Source organism: Bombina bombina, chromosome 6 (assembly GCF_027579735.1).
Source record: "Bombina bombina isolate aBomBom1 chromosome 6, aBomBom1.pri, whole genome shotgun sequence".
NCBI lineage: Eukaryota > Metazoa > Chordata > Amphibia > Anura > Bombinatoridae > Bombina > Bombina bombina.
The window spans coordinates 993,872,540-993,892,370 of record NC_069504.1 but is presented as its reverse complement, the minus strand read 5'-3'; the positions used below and the strand labels follow the sequence as shown (position 1 = coordinate 993,892,370).

The following is a 19,831-nucleotide window of genomic DNA, read 5'->3' as shown; positions in this document are numbered from 1 at the left end:
TATCAACGTAGAAATCTTAGCACAAACTTACTTCACCACCTCCATAGGAGGCAAAGTTTGTAAAACTGAATTGTGGGTGTGGTGAGGGGTGTATTTATAGGCATTTTGAGGTTTGGGAAACTTTGCCCCTCCTGGTAGGATTGTATATCCCATATGTCACTAGCTCATGGACTCTTGCCAATTACATGAAAGAAATATATTTTACCTCACTATCTCCACAGCTCAGTAGAGTAAGTTCTGTGTAAAAAGTTAGTAGACTTCAGCTGCTGCCCAGCTGCAGGTTAAAAAAAAAAAAAAAAAAAGGAACAGCGGCCAATCAGCATCAGCAGTGCTGAGGTCATGAACTCTTACTGTGATCTCATGAGATTTCACTTAACTCATGAGATTTTATAGTAAACTTCCTTAAACTGAATAGGGAAATAATATGAGTGTGCACGAAGCTCACTCCCTTGCCTGTCCCGGGACAGACATACTGATTTGCTGCTTAAAGTCCTTTGCAATGGGGTTTGAATACTTAGGACATTTTGGGGTAAAAAAAAAAATCTCTCTTTTTTACAGAGAGATGTTCAGGTGATATTTTCTAGTCAGCCTTTTACAGCTATGCTGCATCACTTTCAAGTGTTTCAACATTTGGGTACCATGGCCCTTTAAATACAAAATGCAAAGCATAATTGTTGGGGGAGGGGGTTGTAAAATGAGCTAAAAACATGGGAATATATGAAATTGTCTCTAATCCCATAAATATTTTTGAAATACAGATCTCACATCTTTTTCTCACGCATGCATACGAAAATATAGAGGATATGCATAAAGCAGCGTAATGGGATTTATATTGGCAGCAGGATTTAATTTTTACAGTGTGCTCCTTACAAACTTTGCTCAACGGAGCAAAGTATCCCTTTCCAGCGAGCTCCATTACTTTGAGTAGAAGACATTGCCACTCACGGAGACTGCCCCTTTTTATACGATAATTCCACAGGGTAGCCTCTGCAAGGATCAGCAAGAAAAAATGCGTCTGATCTAGTAAAGTTTGTATCATCGGCCCTGAGTAGAACCTGCTTAGTGAAGAGAAAAAAATAATATTTTGCACAAAATATAAAATGTATATAAAAATCCCAGCACACTGAAGAGTTGCAAACTTACCCCCAACACACAGCAACATTAGGATGAATGCTCGAATTGAACGTCTGTACCACAGAAAAAATAAAAATCCATAACCGTCACGCTGCCAAATAAAAAATGCTGCACCGAGTACAATGTGAAATGTATAAGCTGTGTCGGTCACAGGACTATGAAGTGTGGGTGGGGAATATAAAAAAAAAAAAAAAACAATGTAAAAAAAAAAAAAAAAAAAGCCAGCACGCGCAAAGGGAGCATGCTCAATAGTAATGCAAAAAGAAATAAAACTAGTAAAATTACTCATAAAAGGAGCATCCGAGAGCCCTAGTAGACAATGAACATACCCCCAGAATGTTTATAGAAAGTAAAAAAAACAAAAAACAAACAGTTCAAATAACTGTCTCATAACTAATAGACAAAATCAAAGTCTAGACCTAAACTGATACGAGTCTGTATAAAAACGAAATTTATGCTTACCTGATAAATGTATTTATTTCTTGCTTCTCATAAGGCAATATGAACTATGCAGTTCCCTTAGAAATGTCACCCTATGCGCTCTCTTCTCAGTTATCAGCCAAGTTTCAAACTTTCAACCTAGGTGGGTCAGATAATCCTACCAGAGGAAGCTGCCCAAGTACAGGTTAAAACCCAAATAGTACTCAATAAATGTAAGCCTCAAGGTGGTTAACCCCTTCCTTACTATGAAGGAGCTTAAACCCTAGTCTCCAAGTCTCATGACTAACGTGTCTGCAAACTGCCTAAGTCTCCCTCAGGATTTGTCCCAAAAACAGCAGAGGGTCCATAACCCCTTTAGTGCCAGCCTTCTAGCCCCAGAAGAACAAAGGCACTTACCTGCATTCTAGCCGTCTGGCAGTCAAACGACTCACAAAGTATGAGAGGATGACGCTCCTCACAGAGACCTGTGTAAAAAGAAAGACAGAGTAAACCTACTCAGGCTTTCTATACCAGAGCAGCAATCTGTTAGGAAAACGCAGTAGAGCCCACTTTACAAGTTCCTAACTGCTTTAAAGCAACCACAGCCCTGCTGAAGAGAGTAACGTAGAGTACAGCTAAGCTCAGCTAGTGATGGAAGGTCAGAGCAAGCCTGCCCTGAGTTCAAAATAAAAAAATCTTGATAGAAGAATCATAATCAGGACACCTAATTACTTCACCTCCTCCTTGCACGCACTAGAGGCAAAGAGAATGACTGGGGGTTGTGGGTAGGGAAGTGATATTTAACAGCTTTGCTGTGGTGCTCTTTGCCTCCTCCTGCTAGCCAGGAGTGATATTCCCAACAGTAATTGATGATGATCCGTGGACTCACTGTGTCATTAGAAATAAATAATGTTCCCTGGCTATAATGTACATGTTAATAGCCTGTGGGCTATACGGGTGCATGTTTTTGCACACTTACCTTGAGGTGCACCCACTCTACCATGCTTAGTAAGCTGCAGAGATATACTGCTTCCAGTAGCGCTCATTTAGTGCTGTGTACGTCACCGCAGAGGATTTAAACAACTTGCCAATTTACTTTTATCATCAAGCTTGCTTTTTTCTCTTGGTATTCTTTGTTGAAAGCTAAATCTAGGTAGGCTCATATGCTCATTGCTAAGCATGTGAAGGCCACCTGTTATCTCAGTGCATTTTTACAGTTTATCATAGCTAGAAAGCGCTAGTTCATGTGTGTCGTATAGATAATGTGCTCACCCTCGTGAAGTTAAGAGTTTGCACTGATTGGCTAAATGCAACTGTCAAAAGATTTGAGGTAAGGGGTCAGTCTGCAGAGGCTTAGATACAAGGTAATCACAGAGTTAAAAAGTGTATTTATATAACATTGTTGGTTATGCAAAACTGGGGAATGGGTAATAAAGGGATTAACTATCTTTTTAAACAATACAAATTCTGCAGTAGACTGTCCCTTTAAGTGTGGAGTATGACGACGTACCAACAGAAGACAACTAATAGACAGGTCCTCGTGACACCTGTGGCAGGCTTGTGAGTAACTCCTTACTGAGATACTGTGTCACTGCCCTTTACTATAATCTCCCCTTTGTCTCTCAGTAACAGCTCTCTAAAAAAGGGAAAAACAGAATTTATGCTTACCTGATAAATTACTTTCTCTTACGGTGTATCCAGTCCACGGATTCATCCTTACTTGTGGGATATTCTCAATCCCTACAGGAAGTGGCAAAGAGCACACAGCAAAGCTGTCCATATAGCTCCCCTCAGGCTCCGCCCCCCCAGTCATTCGACCGACGGTTAGAAGAAAAAGGAGAACCATAGGGTGCAGTGGTGACTGTAGTTTCTTTAAAAAATTAAATTTGAACCTGACTTAATTGTCAGGGCGGGCCGTGGACTGGATACACCGTAAGAGAAAGTAATTTATCAGGTAAGCATAAATTCTGTTTTCTCTTACTTGGTGTATCCAGTCCACGGATTCATCCTTACTTGTGGGATACCAATACCAAAGCTTTAGGACACGGATGAAGGGAGGGAACAAGTCAGGTAACCTAAACGGAAGGCACCACTGCTTATAAAACCTCTCCCCCAAAAATAGCCTCCGAAGAAGCAAAAGTATCGAATTTGTAAAATTTGGCAAATGTATGCAGTGAAGACCAAGTCGCTGCCCTACAAATCTGTTCCACAGAAGCCTCATTCTTGAAAGCCCATGTGGAAGCCACAGCTCTAGTGGAATGAGCTGTAATACGTTCAGGAGGCTGCTGTCCAGCAGTCTCGTAAGCCAATCGGATGATGCTTTTCAGCCAGAAGGAAAGAGAGGTAGCAGTCGCTTTCTGACCTCTCCTCTTACCAGAATAGACAACAAACAAGGATGATGTTTGTCTGAAATCTTTAGTTGCTTTTAAGTAGAATTTTAAAGCACGAACCACATCAAGATTGTGTAATAGTTGTTCCTTCTTAGAAACTGGATTAGGACAAAGAGAAGGAACAATGATTTCCTGGTTAATATTCTTATTAGAAACCACTTTTGGAAGAAAACCAGGTTTGGTACGCAAAACAACCTTATCTGCATGGAACACCAGATAGGTGAATTACACTGCAAAGCAGACAATTCAGAAACTCTTCGAGCAGAAGAAATAGCTACTAAAAACAAAACAAGATATCTATGGAATGCAAAGGTTCAAAACCGAACCCCTTGAAGAACTGAAATAACTAAATTTAGACTCCATGGAGGAGCCACAGGTTTGTAAAGAGGCTTAATTCTAACTAGGGCCTGTGCAAACACCTGAACGTCTGGTACAGCTGCCAGACGCTTATGCAACAGGATAGACAGAGCAGATATCTGTCCCTTTAAGGAACTAGCTGACAAACCTTTCTCGGAGAAAAGACAATATCCTTGGAATCCTGACCTTACTCCACGAGTAACCCTTGGATTCACACCAACTAAGATATTTCCGCCATATCTTATGGTAAATTTTCCTGGTGACAGCCTTTCTGGCCTGTATCAGAGTATCTATAACTGATTCCGAGAACCCACGCTTAGCTAGAATTAAGCGTTCAATCTCCAAGCAGTCAGTTGCAGAGAAACTAGATTTGGATGCTTGAAAGGACCTTGAATTAGAAGATCCTGCCTCGATGGCAGTTTCCATGGTGGGACCGATGACATGTCCACTAGGTCTGCATACCAAGTCCTGCGTGGCTACGCAGGCGCTATCAGAAATACCGAAGCCTTCTCCTGTTTGATTCTGGCTACTAGCCGAGGGAGAGGACGAAACGGTGGAAAGACATAAGCTAGACTTAATGACCAAGGCGCTACTAAGGCATCTATCAAAGCCGCCTTGGGATCCCTGGACCTTGATCCGTAAAGGGGAAGTTTGGTGTTCTGACGGGACGCCATCAGATCCAACTCTGCAATGACCCATAGCTGGGTCAGCTGAGCAAAAACCTCCGGGTGGAGTTCCTACTCCCCCGGATGGAAAGTCTGACGACTCAGAAAATCCGCCTCCCAGTTGTCTACCCCTGGGATGTGAATAGCAGATAGATGGCAGGAGTGATTCTCCGCCCATTTGATGATCTTGGATACCTCCATCGCTAGGGAACTCTTTGTTCCTCCCTGATGATTGATGTACGCTACAGTTGTGATGTTGTCCGACTGAAATCTGATGAACTTTGCCTCCGCTAGTTGAGGCCATGCCTGGAGCGCATTGAATATCGCTCTAATTTCCAAAATGTTTATCGGGAGAAGGGATTCTTCCTGAGACCATAGACCCTGAGCTTTCAGGGAGTTCCAGACCGCACCCCAGCCTAACGGACTGGCGTCGGTCGTGACAATGATCCACTCCGGTCTGCGGAAACTCATTCCCTGAGACAGGTGATCCTGAGACAACCACCAGAGAAGAGAGCCTCTGGTGTCCTGGTCCATTTGTATTTGAGGAGATAAATCTGCATAATCCCCATTCCACTGTTTGAGCATGCACAGTTGCAGTGGTCTTAGATGAATTCGGGCAAAAGGGCACACGATCATTGCCGCGACCATCAAACCTATTCCCTCCATGCACTGAGCGACGGAAGGCCTAGGAATAGAATGAAGAGAACTCGGCAAGTATTCAACAGTTTTGACTTCCTGACCTCTGTCAGAAAGATTTCATTTCTACCGAGTCTATTAGTGTTCCCAGGAAGGGAACCCTTGTGAGCGGGGACAGAGAACTTTTTTCTACGTTCACCTTCCAACCGTGAGACCTTAGAAAGGCCAGAACAATGTCCGTATGAGCCTTGGCTCTGTGAAAAGACGACGCCTGTATTAAGATGTTGTCTAGGTAAGTTGCTACTGCAATGCCCCGCGGTCTTAGTACCGCTAGAAGGGACCCTAGTACCTTTGTGAAAATTCTGGGAGCGGTGGCCAACCCGAAAGGAAGGGCCACAAACTGGTAATGTTTGTCCAGAAAGGCGAACCTTAGGAACTGATGGTGATCTTTGTGGATAGGAATATGTAGGTACGCATCCTTTAGATCCACGGTAGTCATATATTGACCTTCCTGGATCATCGGCAAGATTGTCCGAATGGTTTCCATTTTGAAAGACGGAACTCGGAGGAATTTGTTTAGAATTTTTAGATCCAGGATTAGCCTGAAAGTTCCTTCCTTTTTGGGAACTACGAACAGGTTTGAGTAAAAGCCCAGTCCTTGTTCTACAATTGGAACTGGGTGTATCACTCCCATTTTTAGAAGATCTTCTACACAGCGTAAGAACGCCTGGTTTTTTTTGTTTGATCTGAAGACAAACGAGAAATGTGGAACCTTCCCCTTGGGGGAGAATCCTTGAATTCTAGAAGATACCCCTGAGCAACAATTTCTAATGCCCAGGGATCTGGAACATCTCTTGCCCAAGCCTGAGCAAAGAGAGAGAGTCGTCCCCCTACTAGATCCGATCCCGGATCGGGGGCTACCCCTTCATGCTGTCTTGGTAGCAGGAGCAGGCTACTTGGCCCATTTACCCTTATTCCAGCCCTGCAAGGGTTTCCAGGTTGCTTTGGGCTGTGAAGCGTTACCTTGCTTTGCGGCAGCAGAGGTTGCAGCAGGTCCGCTCCTGAAGTTGCAAAAGGAACGAAAATTAGCCTTGTTTTTGGCCTTAAACAGCCTATCTTGTGGAAGGGCATGGCCCTTTCCCCCAGTGATATCCGAAATAATTTCTTTCAGCTCTGGGCCGAAAACGGTTTTCCCCTTGAAAGGAATATTTAACAGTTTCGTTTTGGACGACACATCCGCCGACCACGATTTGAGCCAAAGCGCTCTTCGCGCCATGATGGCAAAACCTGAGTTTTTCGCCGCTAACTTAGCTAACTGGAAAGCGACATCAGAGATAAAAGAATTAGCCAGCTTTAAAGCATGAATTCTATCCATGACCTCGTCGTATGAAGTCTCCCTCTGGAGCGACTCCTCCAGAGCCTCAAACCAAAAAGCTGCTGCAGTAGTTACCGGAATAATGCAGGCAATTGGTTGAAGAAGGAAACCTTGCTGAACAAAAATTTTCTTCAGCAAACCTTCCAATTTTTTATCCATAGGATCTTTGCAAGCACAGCTGTCCTCTATTGGTATAGTTGTACGCTTAGCAAGTGTTGAAACAGCTCCCTCTACCTTAGGAACCGTCTGCCACGCGTCCCGCCTGGGGTCGTTTATGGGGAACATTTTCTTAAAGATAGGAGGGGGAACAAAGGGTACACCTGGTCTCTCCCACTCCCTAGTCACAATATCCGCCACCCTCTTAGGGATCGGAAATGCCTCAGTGTATACAGGGACCTCTAAAAACCTGTCCATTTTACACAATTTTTCTGGTACCACCATGGGGTCACAATCATCCAGCGTAGCTAAAACCTCCTTGAGCAGGACGCGGAGGTGTTCCAGCTTAATCGCTAAGGAATCTGACTCTGCCCGCTGAGAAATTTTTCCTGTGTCAGAAATTTCTCCCTCAGACAGACCGTACCTCACTGCCACTTCAGAGTGTTGTGAGGGTACTACAGATAAATCATCCAAAGCTTCTGATTGCTCATCCTCTGTATTTAAAACTGAGCTATCGCGCTTTTTTGGAAAAACTGGCGGTTTGGATAAAAATGCTGCAAGGGAATTATCCATTACTGCTGCTAATTGTTGTAAGGTAATAGGGGCCAATGCGCTAGAGGTACTAGGCATTGCTTGCGCGGGCGTAACTGGTGTCGACACATGGGGAGAGGAAGAAGGACTATCCTCGTTACCTTCCGTTAAAGAATCATCTTGGGCTACATTTTTAAGTGTCACTGCATGGTCTTTAAAATGCTTAGATGTTGTAGCACACTTTAAACACAAATGCAATGGGGGTACCGCCATGGCTTTTAAACATAAAGAACAAGGTCTATCTGAAGACTCAGACATGTTTGACAGACTTAGATAGCCCTACAATACAGTAAAAAACAAATTTTGAAAAAACGTTACTGTGCCTTTAAATAATAAAAAGCACACACTTTTTTACCAAATCACCAAAAAACATTCCGATCTTTATGAAATTCTGTATGAGATTACACTAATAAAGTAATCGATTTAGCCCATAACAGTGTCTACCAGTATTTAAGCCCTTAACCTAAGCCATCCTTCTATACTGAGTCTCAGAAAATGGCTTACCTTCCCACATGGGGATTTCTGTCAGTCTTCTAGCATTACCAGGTCTTGTTAGAAAAAAATGACTGAGCATACCTTAAGCAGTTAAGCCTGCAAACTGTTCCCCCCAACTGAAGTTCTCCGGTACTCAACAGTCCTGCGTGGGAACAGCAATGGATTTTAGTTACAACATGCTAAAATCTTTTTCCTCTCAGCAGAAATCTTCAACACTTTCTGCCTCAGAGTAAATAGTACAAACCGGCACTATTTTAAAATAAACTCTTGATTGAAGAAATAAAAACTACAAATCTAACACCACATACTCTTTACCTTCCCATGGAGATGCTACTTGTTAGAGCGGCAAAGAGAATGACTGGAGGGGCGGAGCCTGAGGGGAGCTATATGGACAGCTTTGCTGTGTGCTCTCTTTGCCACTTCCTGTAGGGATTGAGAATATCCCACAAGTAAGGATGAATCCGTGGACTGGATACACCAAGTAAGAGAAATGGGCCTCAATCTGTCTGTCTGAGGACCCCTCTCTACAAAGAATCTGGAGCACCTCTATTCCTTAACTTACATCTACCAGAAATTTGGGACTGACTACTCTTAAGAGTTTTGGGAATCTTTTCCTCCTCCTAGAGGCTATGAGTTTAATCACAAGAGTAATGGATCATGGATTCTCACCACCTTATAAAAGAAGGAAGGATGTGGATTTGTTTTCAAAACATTCAAATATAGGCTGATATGTTATTCTATTGCAACACAACAAAAATGGGCTATAAATTATGCACAACTGTCACAGATCTTACCTCTGGTGCCAGAACAAACGTTTGCATGAACCTGCGCATAGGTTGCCGGTTGTTTGACAGTTCTCCCATAACCTGAACGACGACGCCATCATTGAGTGTAGCATGTGCATCTACATGACGTATCTTTGTGCGGCAGTCCTTAAAATTTAAGGACATTACCTTTTTATGAATATCCTGAGGGGAAAACAAAAGTGCATCTTAAACTTTTTTGCAGTATACAGTTATAATCTTACCAAAAAAAAAAAAGGGAGGAGCAATGAATGTTCACCAAATATGTAACTAAGGGTAATAACATTTAGAGTCCTTTCACATAACAATTATATTTTGTATCTAAATTATTTGCTTTATCACTTCAATTTAAAAATAAGTAAAAAATTAGAAATGACTGCTAGACCTAATGAGAGTCAACAATAAACATCTTAACTAAATTTGAGATTGTTACTGTTTTACAGGGAGAATACAATATAATATAATAGGCAAGTACTCACACTTACATAGCTATTAAATTAAGGTGAAAGCCAACATTTATGAAGGTATGGGTAGTACATGTGCTTCCTTAGATTGTGGCTGAGACATTAACTCCTTCCTACCAATGCAGCACATGATGGTTCAAACAAGAAGATACTAATAAGAAATTGGCTAACATTTACAAAAAAAGGCAAAATGGATATTCTAATAAAGGTTTGTAAATGAAGGAAGCTATAGCCACAGTGGAATGACCTACAACCTTGAAATAAACTAACCTCATAATCCAACCTTTCAATTTTCTTAAAGGGACACTGAACCCAAATGTTTTCTTTCATGATTCAGATAGAGCATGCAATTTTAAACAACTTTCTAATTTACTTCTATTCAATTTTTATTTGTTCTCTTGCTATCTTTATTAAAAAAAGAAGGCATCTAAGCTAAAGAGCCAGCAATTTTTTGGTTCAGACCATGGACAGCACTTGTTTATTGGTGCTGTCCAATCAGCAAGGACAACCCAGGTTGTTCACCAAAAATGGGCCGGCATCTAAACTTACATTCTTGCTTTTCAAATAAACATACCAAGAGAATGAAGAAAATTTGATAATAGGAGTAAATGAGAAAGTTGCTTAAAAACAGAATTTATGTTTACCTGATAAATTACTTTCTCCAACGGTGTGTCCGGTCCACGGCGTCATCCTTACTTGTGGGATATTCTCTTCCCCAACAGGAAATGGCAAAGAGCCCAGCAAAGCTGGTCACATGATCCCTCCTAGGCTCCGCCTACCCCAGTCATTCGACCGACGTTAAGGAGGAATATTTGCATAGGAGAAACCATATGATACCGTGGTGACTGTAGTTAAAGAAAATAAAATATCAGACCTGATTAAAAAACCAGGGCGGGCCGTGGGCCCGACACACCGTTGGAGAAAGTAAATTTTAAGGTAAACATAAATTCTGTTTTATCCAACAAAGGTGTGTCCGGTCCACGGCGTCATCCTTACTTGTGGGAACCAATACCAAAGCTTTAGGACACGGATGAAGGGAGGGAGCAAATCAGGTCACCTAAATGGAAGGCACCACGGCTTGCAAAACCTTTCTCCCAAAAATAGCCTCAGAAGAAGCAAAAGTATCAAACTTGTAAAATTTGGTAAAAGTGTGCAGTGAAGACCAAGTCGCTGCCCTACATATCTGATCAACAGAAGCCTCGTTCTTGAAGGCCCATGTGGAAGCCACAGCCCTAGTGGAATGAGCTGTGATTCTTTCGGGAGGCTGCCGTCCGGCAGTCTCGTAAGCCAATCTGATGATGCTTTTAATCCAAAAAGAGAGAGAGGTAGAAGTTGCTTTTTGACCTCTCCTTTTACCGGAATAAACAACAAACAAGGAAGATGTTTGTCTAAAATCCTTTGTAGCATCTAAATAGAATTTTAGAGCGCGAACAACATCCAAATTGTGCAACAAACGTTCCTTCTTCGAAACTGGTTTCGGACACAGAGAAGGTACGATAATCTCCTGGTTAATGTTTTTGTTAGAAACAACTTTTGGAAGAAAACCAGGTTTAGTACGTAAAACCACCTTATCTGCATGGAACACCAGATAAGGAGGAGAACACTGCAGAGCAGATAATTCTGAAACTCTTCGAGCAGAAGAAATTGCAACCAAAAACAAAACTTTCCAAGATAATAACTTAATATCAACGGAATGTAAGGGTTCAAACGGAACCCCCTGAGGAACCGAAAGAACTAAGTTGAGACTCCAAGGAGGAGTCAAAGGTTTGTAAACAGGCTTGATTCTAACCAGAGCCTGAACAAAGGCTTGAACATCTGGCACAGCTGCCAGCTTTTTGTGAAGTAACACAGACAAGGCAGAAATCTGTCCCTTCAGGGAACTGGCAGATAATCCTTTTTCCAATCCTTCTTGAAGGAAGGATAGAATCTTAGGAATCTTAACCTTGTCCCAAGGGAATCCTTTAGATTCACACCAACAGATATATTTTTTCCAAATTTTGTGGTAAATCTTTCTAGTTACAGGCTTTCTGGCCTGAACAAGAGTATCGATAACAGAATCTGAGAACCCTCGCTTCGATAAGATCAAGCGTTCAATCTCCAAGCAGTCAGCTGGAGTGAGACCAGATTCGGATGTTCGAACGGACCCTGAACAAGAAGGTCTCGTCTCAAAGTTAGCTTCCATGGTGGAGCCGATGACATATTCACAAGATCTGCATACCAAGTCCTGCGTGGCCACGCAGGAGCTATCAAGACCACCGACGCCCTCTCCTGATTGATCCTGGCTACCAGCCTGGGGATGAGAGGAAACGGCGGGAACACATAAGCTAGTTTGAAGGTCCAAGGTGCTACTAGTGCATCCACTAGAGCCGCCTTGGGATCCCTGGATCTGGACCCGTAGCAAGGAACTTTGAAGTTCTGACGAGAGGCCATCAGATCCATGTCTGGAATGCCCCACAGTTGAGTGACTTGGGCAAAGATTTCTGGATGGAGTTCCCACTCCCCCGGATGCAATGTCTGACGACTCAGAAAATCCGCTTCCCAATTTTCCACTCCTGGGATGTGGATAGCAGACAGGTGGCAGGAGTGAGACTCCGCCCATAGAATGATTTTGGTCACTTCTTCCATCGCTAGGGAACTCCTTGTTCCCCCCTGATGGTTGATGTACGCAACAGTTGTCATGTTGTCTGATTGAAACCGTATGAACTTGGCCCTCGCTAGCTGAGGCCAAGCTTTGAGAGCATTGAATATCGCTCTCAGTTCCAGAATATTTATCGGTAGAAGAGATTCTTCCCGAGACCAAAGACCCTGAGCTTTCAGGGATCCCCAGACCGCGCCCCAGCCCATCAGACTGGCGTCGGTCGTGACAATGACCCACTCTGGTCTGCGGAAGGTCATCCCTTGTGACAGGTTGTCCAGGGACAGCCACCAACGGAGTGAGTCTCTGGTCCTCTGATTTACTTGTATCTTCGGAGACAAGTCTGTATAGTCCCCATTCCACTGACTGAGCATGCACAGTTGTAATGGTCTTAGATGAATGCGCGCAAAAGGAACTATGTCCATTGCCGCTACCATCAAACCTATCACTTCCATGCACTGCGCTATGGAAGGAAGAGGAACGGAATGAAGTATCCGACAAGAGTCTAGAAGTTTTGTTTTTCTGGCTTCTGTCAGAAAAATCCTCATTTCTAAGGAGTCTATTATTGTTCCCAAGAAGGGAACCCTTGTTGACGGAGATAGAGAACTCTTTTCCACGTTCACTTTCCATCCGTGAGATCTGAGAAAGGCCAGGACAATGTCCGTGTGAGCCTTTGCTTGAGGAAGGGACGACGCTTGAATCAGAATGTCGTCCAAGTAAGGTACTACGGCAATGCCCCTTGGTCTTAGCACAGCTAGAAGGGACCCTAGTACCTTTGTGAAAATCCTTGGAGCAGTGGCTAATCCGAAAGGAAGCGCCACGAACTGGTAATGCTTGTCCAGGAATGCGAACCTTAGGAACCGATGATGTTCCTTGTGGATAGGAATATGTAGATACGCATCCTTTAAATCCACCGTGGTCATGAATTGACCTTCCTGGATGGAAGGAAGAATTGTTCGAATGGTTTCCATCTTGAACGATGGAACCTTGAGAAACTTGTTTAAGATCTTGAGATCTAAGATTGGTCTGAACGTTCCCTCTTTTTTGGGAACTATGAACAGATTGGAGTAGAACCCCATCCCTTGTTCTCCTAATGGAACAGGATGAATCACTCCCATTTTTAACAGGTCTTCTACACAATGTAAGAATGCCTGTCTTTTTATGTGGTCTGAAGACAACTGAGACCTGTGGAACCTCCCCCTTGGGGGAAGCCCCTTGAACTCCAGAAAATAACCTTGGGAGACTATTTCTAGCGCCCAAGGATCCAGAACATCTCTTGCCCAAGCCTGAGCGAAGAGAGAGAGTCTGCCCCCCACCAGATCCGGTCCCGGATCGGGGGCCAATATTTCATGCTGTCTTGGTAGCAGTGGCAGGTTTCTTGGCCTGCTTTCCCTTGTTCCAGCCTTGCATTGGTCTCCAAGCTGGCTTGGCTTGAGAAGTATTACCCTCTTGCTTAGAGGACGTAGCACTTTGGGCTGGTCCGTTTCTACGAAAGGGACGAAAATTAGGTTTATTTTTGGCCTTGAAAGGCCGATCCTGAGGAAGGGCGTGGCCCTTACCCCCAGTGATATCAGAGATAATCTCTTTCAAGTCAGGGCCAAACAGCGTTTTCCCCTTGAAAGGAATGTTAAGTAGCTTGTTCTTGGAAGACGCATCAGCTGACCAAGATTTCAACCAAAGCGCTCTGCGCGCCACAATAGCAAACCCAGAATTCTTAGCCGCTAACCTAGCCAATTGCAAAGTGGCGTCTAAGGTGAAAGAATTAGCCAATTTGAGAGCATTGATTCTGTCCATAATCTCCTCATAAGGAGGAGAATCACTATCGACCGCCTTTACCAGCTCATCGAACCAGAAACACGCGGCTGTAGCGACAGGGACAATGCATGAAATTGGTTGTAGAAGGTAACCCTGCTGAACAAACATCTTTTTAAGTAAACCTTCTAATTTTTTATCCATAGGATCTTTGAAAGCACAACTATCTTCTATGGGTATAGTGGTGCGTTTGTTTAAGGTGGAAACCGCTCCCTCGACCTTGGGGACTGTCTGCCATAAGTCCTTTCTGGGGTCGACCATAGGAAACAATTTTTTAAATATGGGGGGAGGGACGAAAGGAATACCGGGCCTTTCCCATTCTTTATTTACAATGTCCGCCACCCGCTTGGGTATAGGAAAAGCTTCTGGGAGCCCCGGGACCTCTAGGAACTTGTCCATTTTACATAGTTTCTCTGGGATGACCAACTTGTCACAATCATCCAGAGTGGATAATACCTCCTTAAGCAGAATGCGGAGATGTTCCAACTTAAATTTAAACGTAATCACATCAGGTTCAGCTTGTTGAGAAATGTTCCCTGAATCAGTAATTTCTCCCTCAGACAAAACCTCCCTGGCCCCATCAGACTGGTTTAGGGGCCCTTCAGAACCATTATGATCAGCGTCGTCATGCTCTTCAGTATCTAAAACAGAGCAGTCGCGCTTACGCTGATAAGTGTTCATTTTGGCTAAAATGTTTTTGACAGAATTATCCATTACAGCCGTTAATTGTTGCATAGTAAGGAGTATTGGCGCGCTAGATGTACTAGGGGCCTCCTGAGTGGGCAAGACTCGTGTAGACGAAGGAGGGGATGATGCAGTACCATGCTTACTCCCCTCACTTGAGGAATCATCTTGGGCATCATTGTCATTGTCACATAAATCACATTTATTTAAATGAGAAGGAACTCTGGCTTCCCCACATTCAGAACACAGTCTATCTGGTAGTTCAGACATGTTAAACAGGCATAAACTTGATAACAAAGTACAAAAAACGTTTTAAAATAAAACCGTTACTGTCACTTTAAATTTTAAACTGAACACACTTTATTACTGCAATTGCGAAAAAATAGGAAGGAATTGTTCAAAATTCACCAAAATTTCACCACAGTGTCTTAAAGCCTTAAAAGTATTGCACACCAAATTTGGAAGCTTAAAATAACGGAACCGGAGCCGTTTTTAACTTTAACCCCTTTACAGTCCCTGGTATCTGCTTTGCTGAGACCCAACCAAGCCCAAAGGGGAATACGATACCAAATGACGCCTTCAGAAAGTCTTTTCTAAGTATCAGAGCTCCTCACACATGCGACTGCATGTCATGCCTCTCAAAAACAAGTGCGCAACACCGGCGCGAAAATGAGGCTCTGCCTATGATTTGGGAAAGCCCCTAAAGAATAAGGTGTCTAAAACAGTGCCTGCCGATATAATCTTATCAAAATACCCAGATTAAATGATTCCTCAAGGCTAAATATGTGTTAATAATGAATCGATTTAGCCCAGAAAAAGTCTACAGTCTTAATAAGCCCTTGTGAAGCCCTTATTTACTATCTTAATAAACATGGCTTACCGGATCCCATAGGGAAAATGACAGCTTCCAGCATTACATCGTCTTGTTAGAATGTGTCATACCTCAAGCAGTAAGAGACTGCTCACTGTTCCCCCAACTGAAGTTAATTGCTCTCAACAGTCCTGTGTGGAACAGCCATGGATTTTAGTAACGGTTGCTAAAATCATTTTCCTCATACAAACAGAAATCTTCATCTCTTTTCTGTTTCTGAGTAAATAGTACATACCAGCACTATTTTAAAATAACAAACTCTTGATTGAATAATAAAAACTACAGTTAAACACTAAAAAACTCTAAGCCATCTCCGTGGAGATGTTGCCTGTACAACGGCAAAGAGAATGACTGGGGTAGGCGGAGCCTAGGAGGGATCATGTGACCAGCTTTGCTGGGCTCTTTGCCATTTCCTGTTGGGGAAGAGAATATCCCACAAGTAAGGATGACGCCGTGGACCGGACACACCTATGTTGGAGAAATGTCATGCTCTATCTCAATCACGAAAGAAAAATTTTTTGGGTTCAGTGTCCCTTTAAGTTCATATAAAAGATTCTTTAAGATCTAACAATATTAGGCACATAAAGCAGACACTATCATATCTTAAATCCAGACATAACCACAATAAAAGTATACATTTATTATGTATATTTGCCTATTACAGACCCCTAAAGTGAAAGAGCAGAATGCTAATCGACAAATTGTCAAGCTTTGGAGAAAGTCACAAAACTATTATTATTTAGTAATGACAACCATATTCCACTGCATATAAGAACAATAAACACCACAATGAGTGACACAGTCAAACAATAAAGAACCTACACTTTTTAAAAGAAACCTTAAAATTGTAATTATAAATACAAATTGATACAGGACGAGTTGTCTTAGGCACCAAAAAGCTTACAAATTTAGAGGTCTATGAATGAATAAGACTAAAAATGTGGTGTCGATAGCTACTACAGAGAAGTTGTAGTAGAAAAAAGTTGGCGGGGCAAAAACTTAAGGGTGTAAACCCCCAATCCAGAACATGCAGTGATCTGATATGTCATCATAAAATATGCAGCATGCCTGCAGAAAAAAATGGGACACATGCAGGAACTGTTAGCGCTTTTGCTTTGCAGCACTGCGCCACATCAGGCTGTGCTCTTCAAAATGCAATTTCCTTAACACAGTGCAGCCAGCGTAAAGTGCTGTTTGAAAAGAACAATCAAATACAAAGCAGAAGCACATTGATTAATTTACTAGCTTTCTGGGATTTTTTTTTTTTTTTTCAATCCCCTCCATAGCCTTTCCCGGTCTGCAAAGCTGACACTCTTGAATGTAAAGATATTCTTGTGAGGAATGCACCTTTAATTTACTAATCTTTTTCCTCATAAATTATGTGATGTTAGACCAGGAGCTAAAGGAACACACTTATTCAAGAGAGATTTTAAAAATTTAACATTTTTTGTTATCTGAAGCTAATTTGCAATGACATTTCCAACATCTGCAATATTTTCTAACACTAAAAAATTGCTTTATTCTCCAGTTAATCATTACCATGCAATTGAGCTGGTGCTTTAGTGTAACTGCCTAATTTAACCATTTGCAACAAATGGATGTAGGTACTATCTCACACAGTACTTTGCCCAGCATACTATGTTGACATAGTACCTAACCTACGTCCAGCACAGAGGCATGTGTTGCATTCCCCGTTGACAGCGGGAGCCGCAACCAAGAGGCAAAAGGCATCTGCCTTCATATGTTAAGGGAGTACGGATTGTAGGTGTTCCCTACAATACAGAAAAAAACATAATTTATGCTTACCTGATAAATTTATTTCTCTTGTAGTGTAGTCAGTCCACGGGTCATCCATTACTTATGGAATATATCTCTTCCTAACAGGAAGCTGCAAGAGGATCACCCAAGCAGAGCTGCTATATAGCTCCTCCCCTCACATGTCATATTCAGTCATTCGACAAAAGCAGACGAGAAAGGAGAAACCATAGGGTGCAGTGGTGACTGGAGTTTAATTAAAATTTAGATCTGCCTTAAAGACAGGGCGGGTCGTGGACTGACTACACTACAAGAGAAATAAATTTATCAGGTAAGCATAAATTATGTTTTCTCTTGTTAAGTGTAGTCAGTCCACGGGTCATCCATTACTTATGGAATACCAATACCAAAGCTAAAGTACACGGATGAAGGGAGGGACAAGGCAGGAACATTAAACAGAAGGAACCACTGCCTGAAGTACCTTTCTCCCAAAAATAGCCTCCGAAGAAGCAAAAGTGTCAAATTTGTAAAATTTTGAAAAAGTGTGAAGTGAAGACCAAGTTGCAGCCTTGCAAATCTGTTCAACAGAGGCCTCATTTTTAAAGGCCCAGGTGGAAGCCACAGCTCTAGTAGAATGAGCTGTAATCCTTTCAGGAGGCTGCTGTCCAGCAGTCTCATAGGCTAAACGTATTATGCTACGAAGCCAAAAAGAGAGAGAGGTAGCCGAAGCCTTTTGACCTCTTCTCTGTCCAGAGTAAACGACAAACAGGGAAGAAGTTTGACGAAAATCTTTAGTTGCCTGCAAATAGAACTTCAGGGCACGGACTACGTCCAGATTATGCAAAAGTCGTTCCTTCTTTGAAGAAGGGTTAGGACACAGTGATGGAACAACAATCTCTTGATTGATATTCCTGTTAGTGACTACCTTAGTTAAGAACCCAGGTTTAGTACGCAGAACTACCTTGTCTGAATGAAAAATCAGATAAGGAGAATCACAATGTAAGGCAGATAACTCAGAGACTCTTCGAGCCGAGGAAATAGCCATCAAAAACAGAACCTTCCAGGATAACAGCTTGATATCAATGGAATGAAGGGGTTCAAATGGAACGCCTTGAAGAACGTTAAGAACTAAGTTTAAGCTCCACGGCGGAGCAACAGTCTTAAACACAGGCTTAATCCTAGCTAAAGCCTGACAAAAAGCCTGAACGTCTGGAATTTAAGCCAGACGTTTGTGTAGAAGAATAGACAGAGCAGAAATCTGTCCCTTTAACGAACTAGCAGATAAGCCCTTTTCTAAACCCTCTTGTAGAAAGGACAATATCCTAGGAATCCTAACCTTACTCCATAAGTAACTCTTGGATTCGCACCAATATAAATATTTACGCCATATCTTATGGTAAATTTTTCTGGTAACAGGCTTCCTAGCCTGTATTAAGGTATCAATAACCGACTCCGAGAAGCCACGCTTTGATAGAATCAAGCGTTCAATCTCCATGCAGTCAGCCTCAGAGAAATTAGATTTGGATGGTTGAAAGGACCCTGAATTAGAAGGTCCTGTCTCAGAGGCAGAGACCACGGTGGACAGGACGACATGTCCACTAGGTCTGCATACCAGGTCCTGCTTGGCCACGCAGGCGTTATCAGAATCACCGAAGCTCTCTCCTGTTTGATCTTGGCAATCAAACGAGGAAGCATCGGGAATGGTGGAAACACATAAGCCATGTTGAAGACCCAAGGGGCTGTCAGAGCATCTATGAGCACCGCTCCCGGGTCCCTGGACCTGGATCCGTAACAAGGAAGTTTGGCGTTCTGGCGAGACGCCATGAGATCCAGATCTGGTTTGCCCCAACGATGAATCAGTTGAGCAAAGACCTCCGGATGAAGTTCCCACTCCCCCGGATGAAAAGTCTGGCGACTTAGAAAATCCGCCTCCCAGTTCTCCACGCCTGGGATGTAAATCACTGACAGGTGGCAAGAGTGAGACTCTGCCCAGCGAATTATCTTTGAGACTTCCAACATCGCTAGGGAACTTCTGGTTCCCCCTTGATGGTTGATGTAAGCCACAGTAGTGATGTTGTCCGACTGAAATCTGATGAACCTCAGAGTTGCTAACTGAGGCCAAGCTAGGAGAGCATTGAATATTGCTCTTAATTCCAGAATATTTATTGGGAGGAGTTTCTCCTCCTGAGTCCATAATCCCTGAGCCTTCAGGGAGTTCCAGCCTGCGCCCCAGCCTAGAAGGCTGGCGTCTGTTGTTACAATCGTCCAATCTGGCCTGCAAAAGGTCATCCCCTTGGACAGATGTGGCCGAGAAAGCCACCATAGAAGAGAATCTCTGGTCTCTTGATCCAGATTTAGTAGGGGGGACAAATCTGAGTAATCCCCGTTCCACTGACTTAGCATGCACAATTGCAGCGGTCTGAGATGCAGGCGCGCAAATGGTACTATGTCCATTGCCGCTACCATTAAGCCGATTACTTCCATGCACTGAGCTACTGACGGGTGTGGAATGGAATGAAGGACACGGCAAGCATTTAGAAGTTTTGATAACCTGGCCTCTGTCAGGTACATTTTCATCTCTACAGAAT

The 19,831-nt window shown here is 42.9% G+C and overlaps 1 protein-coding gene across 1 annotated transcript in view; it reads right to left on the bottom strand.

Moving 5' to 3' along the window:
• Positions 1-941: 941 nt before the first annotated feature.
• The window catches only part of G3BP1 (G3BP stress granule assembly factor 1), a 148,644-nt gene continuing 129,754 nt past the window's right edge, over positions 942-19,831 (bottom strand). The window contains exons 4-5 of the mRNA XM_053719654.1: positions 9,014-9,187; positions 942-1,055 (exon numbers count right to left, since the gene is read on the bottom strand). Coding sequence (XP_053575629.1) covers positions 942-1,055; positions 9,014-9,187 — 288 coding nt within the window. The remainder of the gene's footprint in view (positions 1,056-9,013; positions 9,188-19,831) is intronic.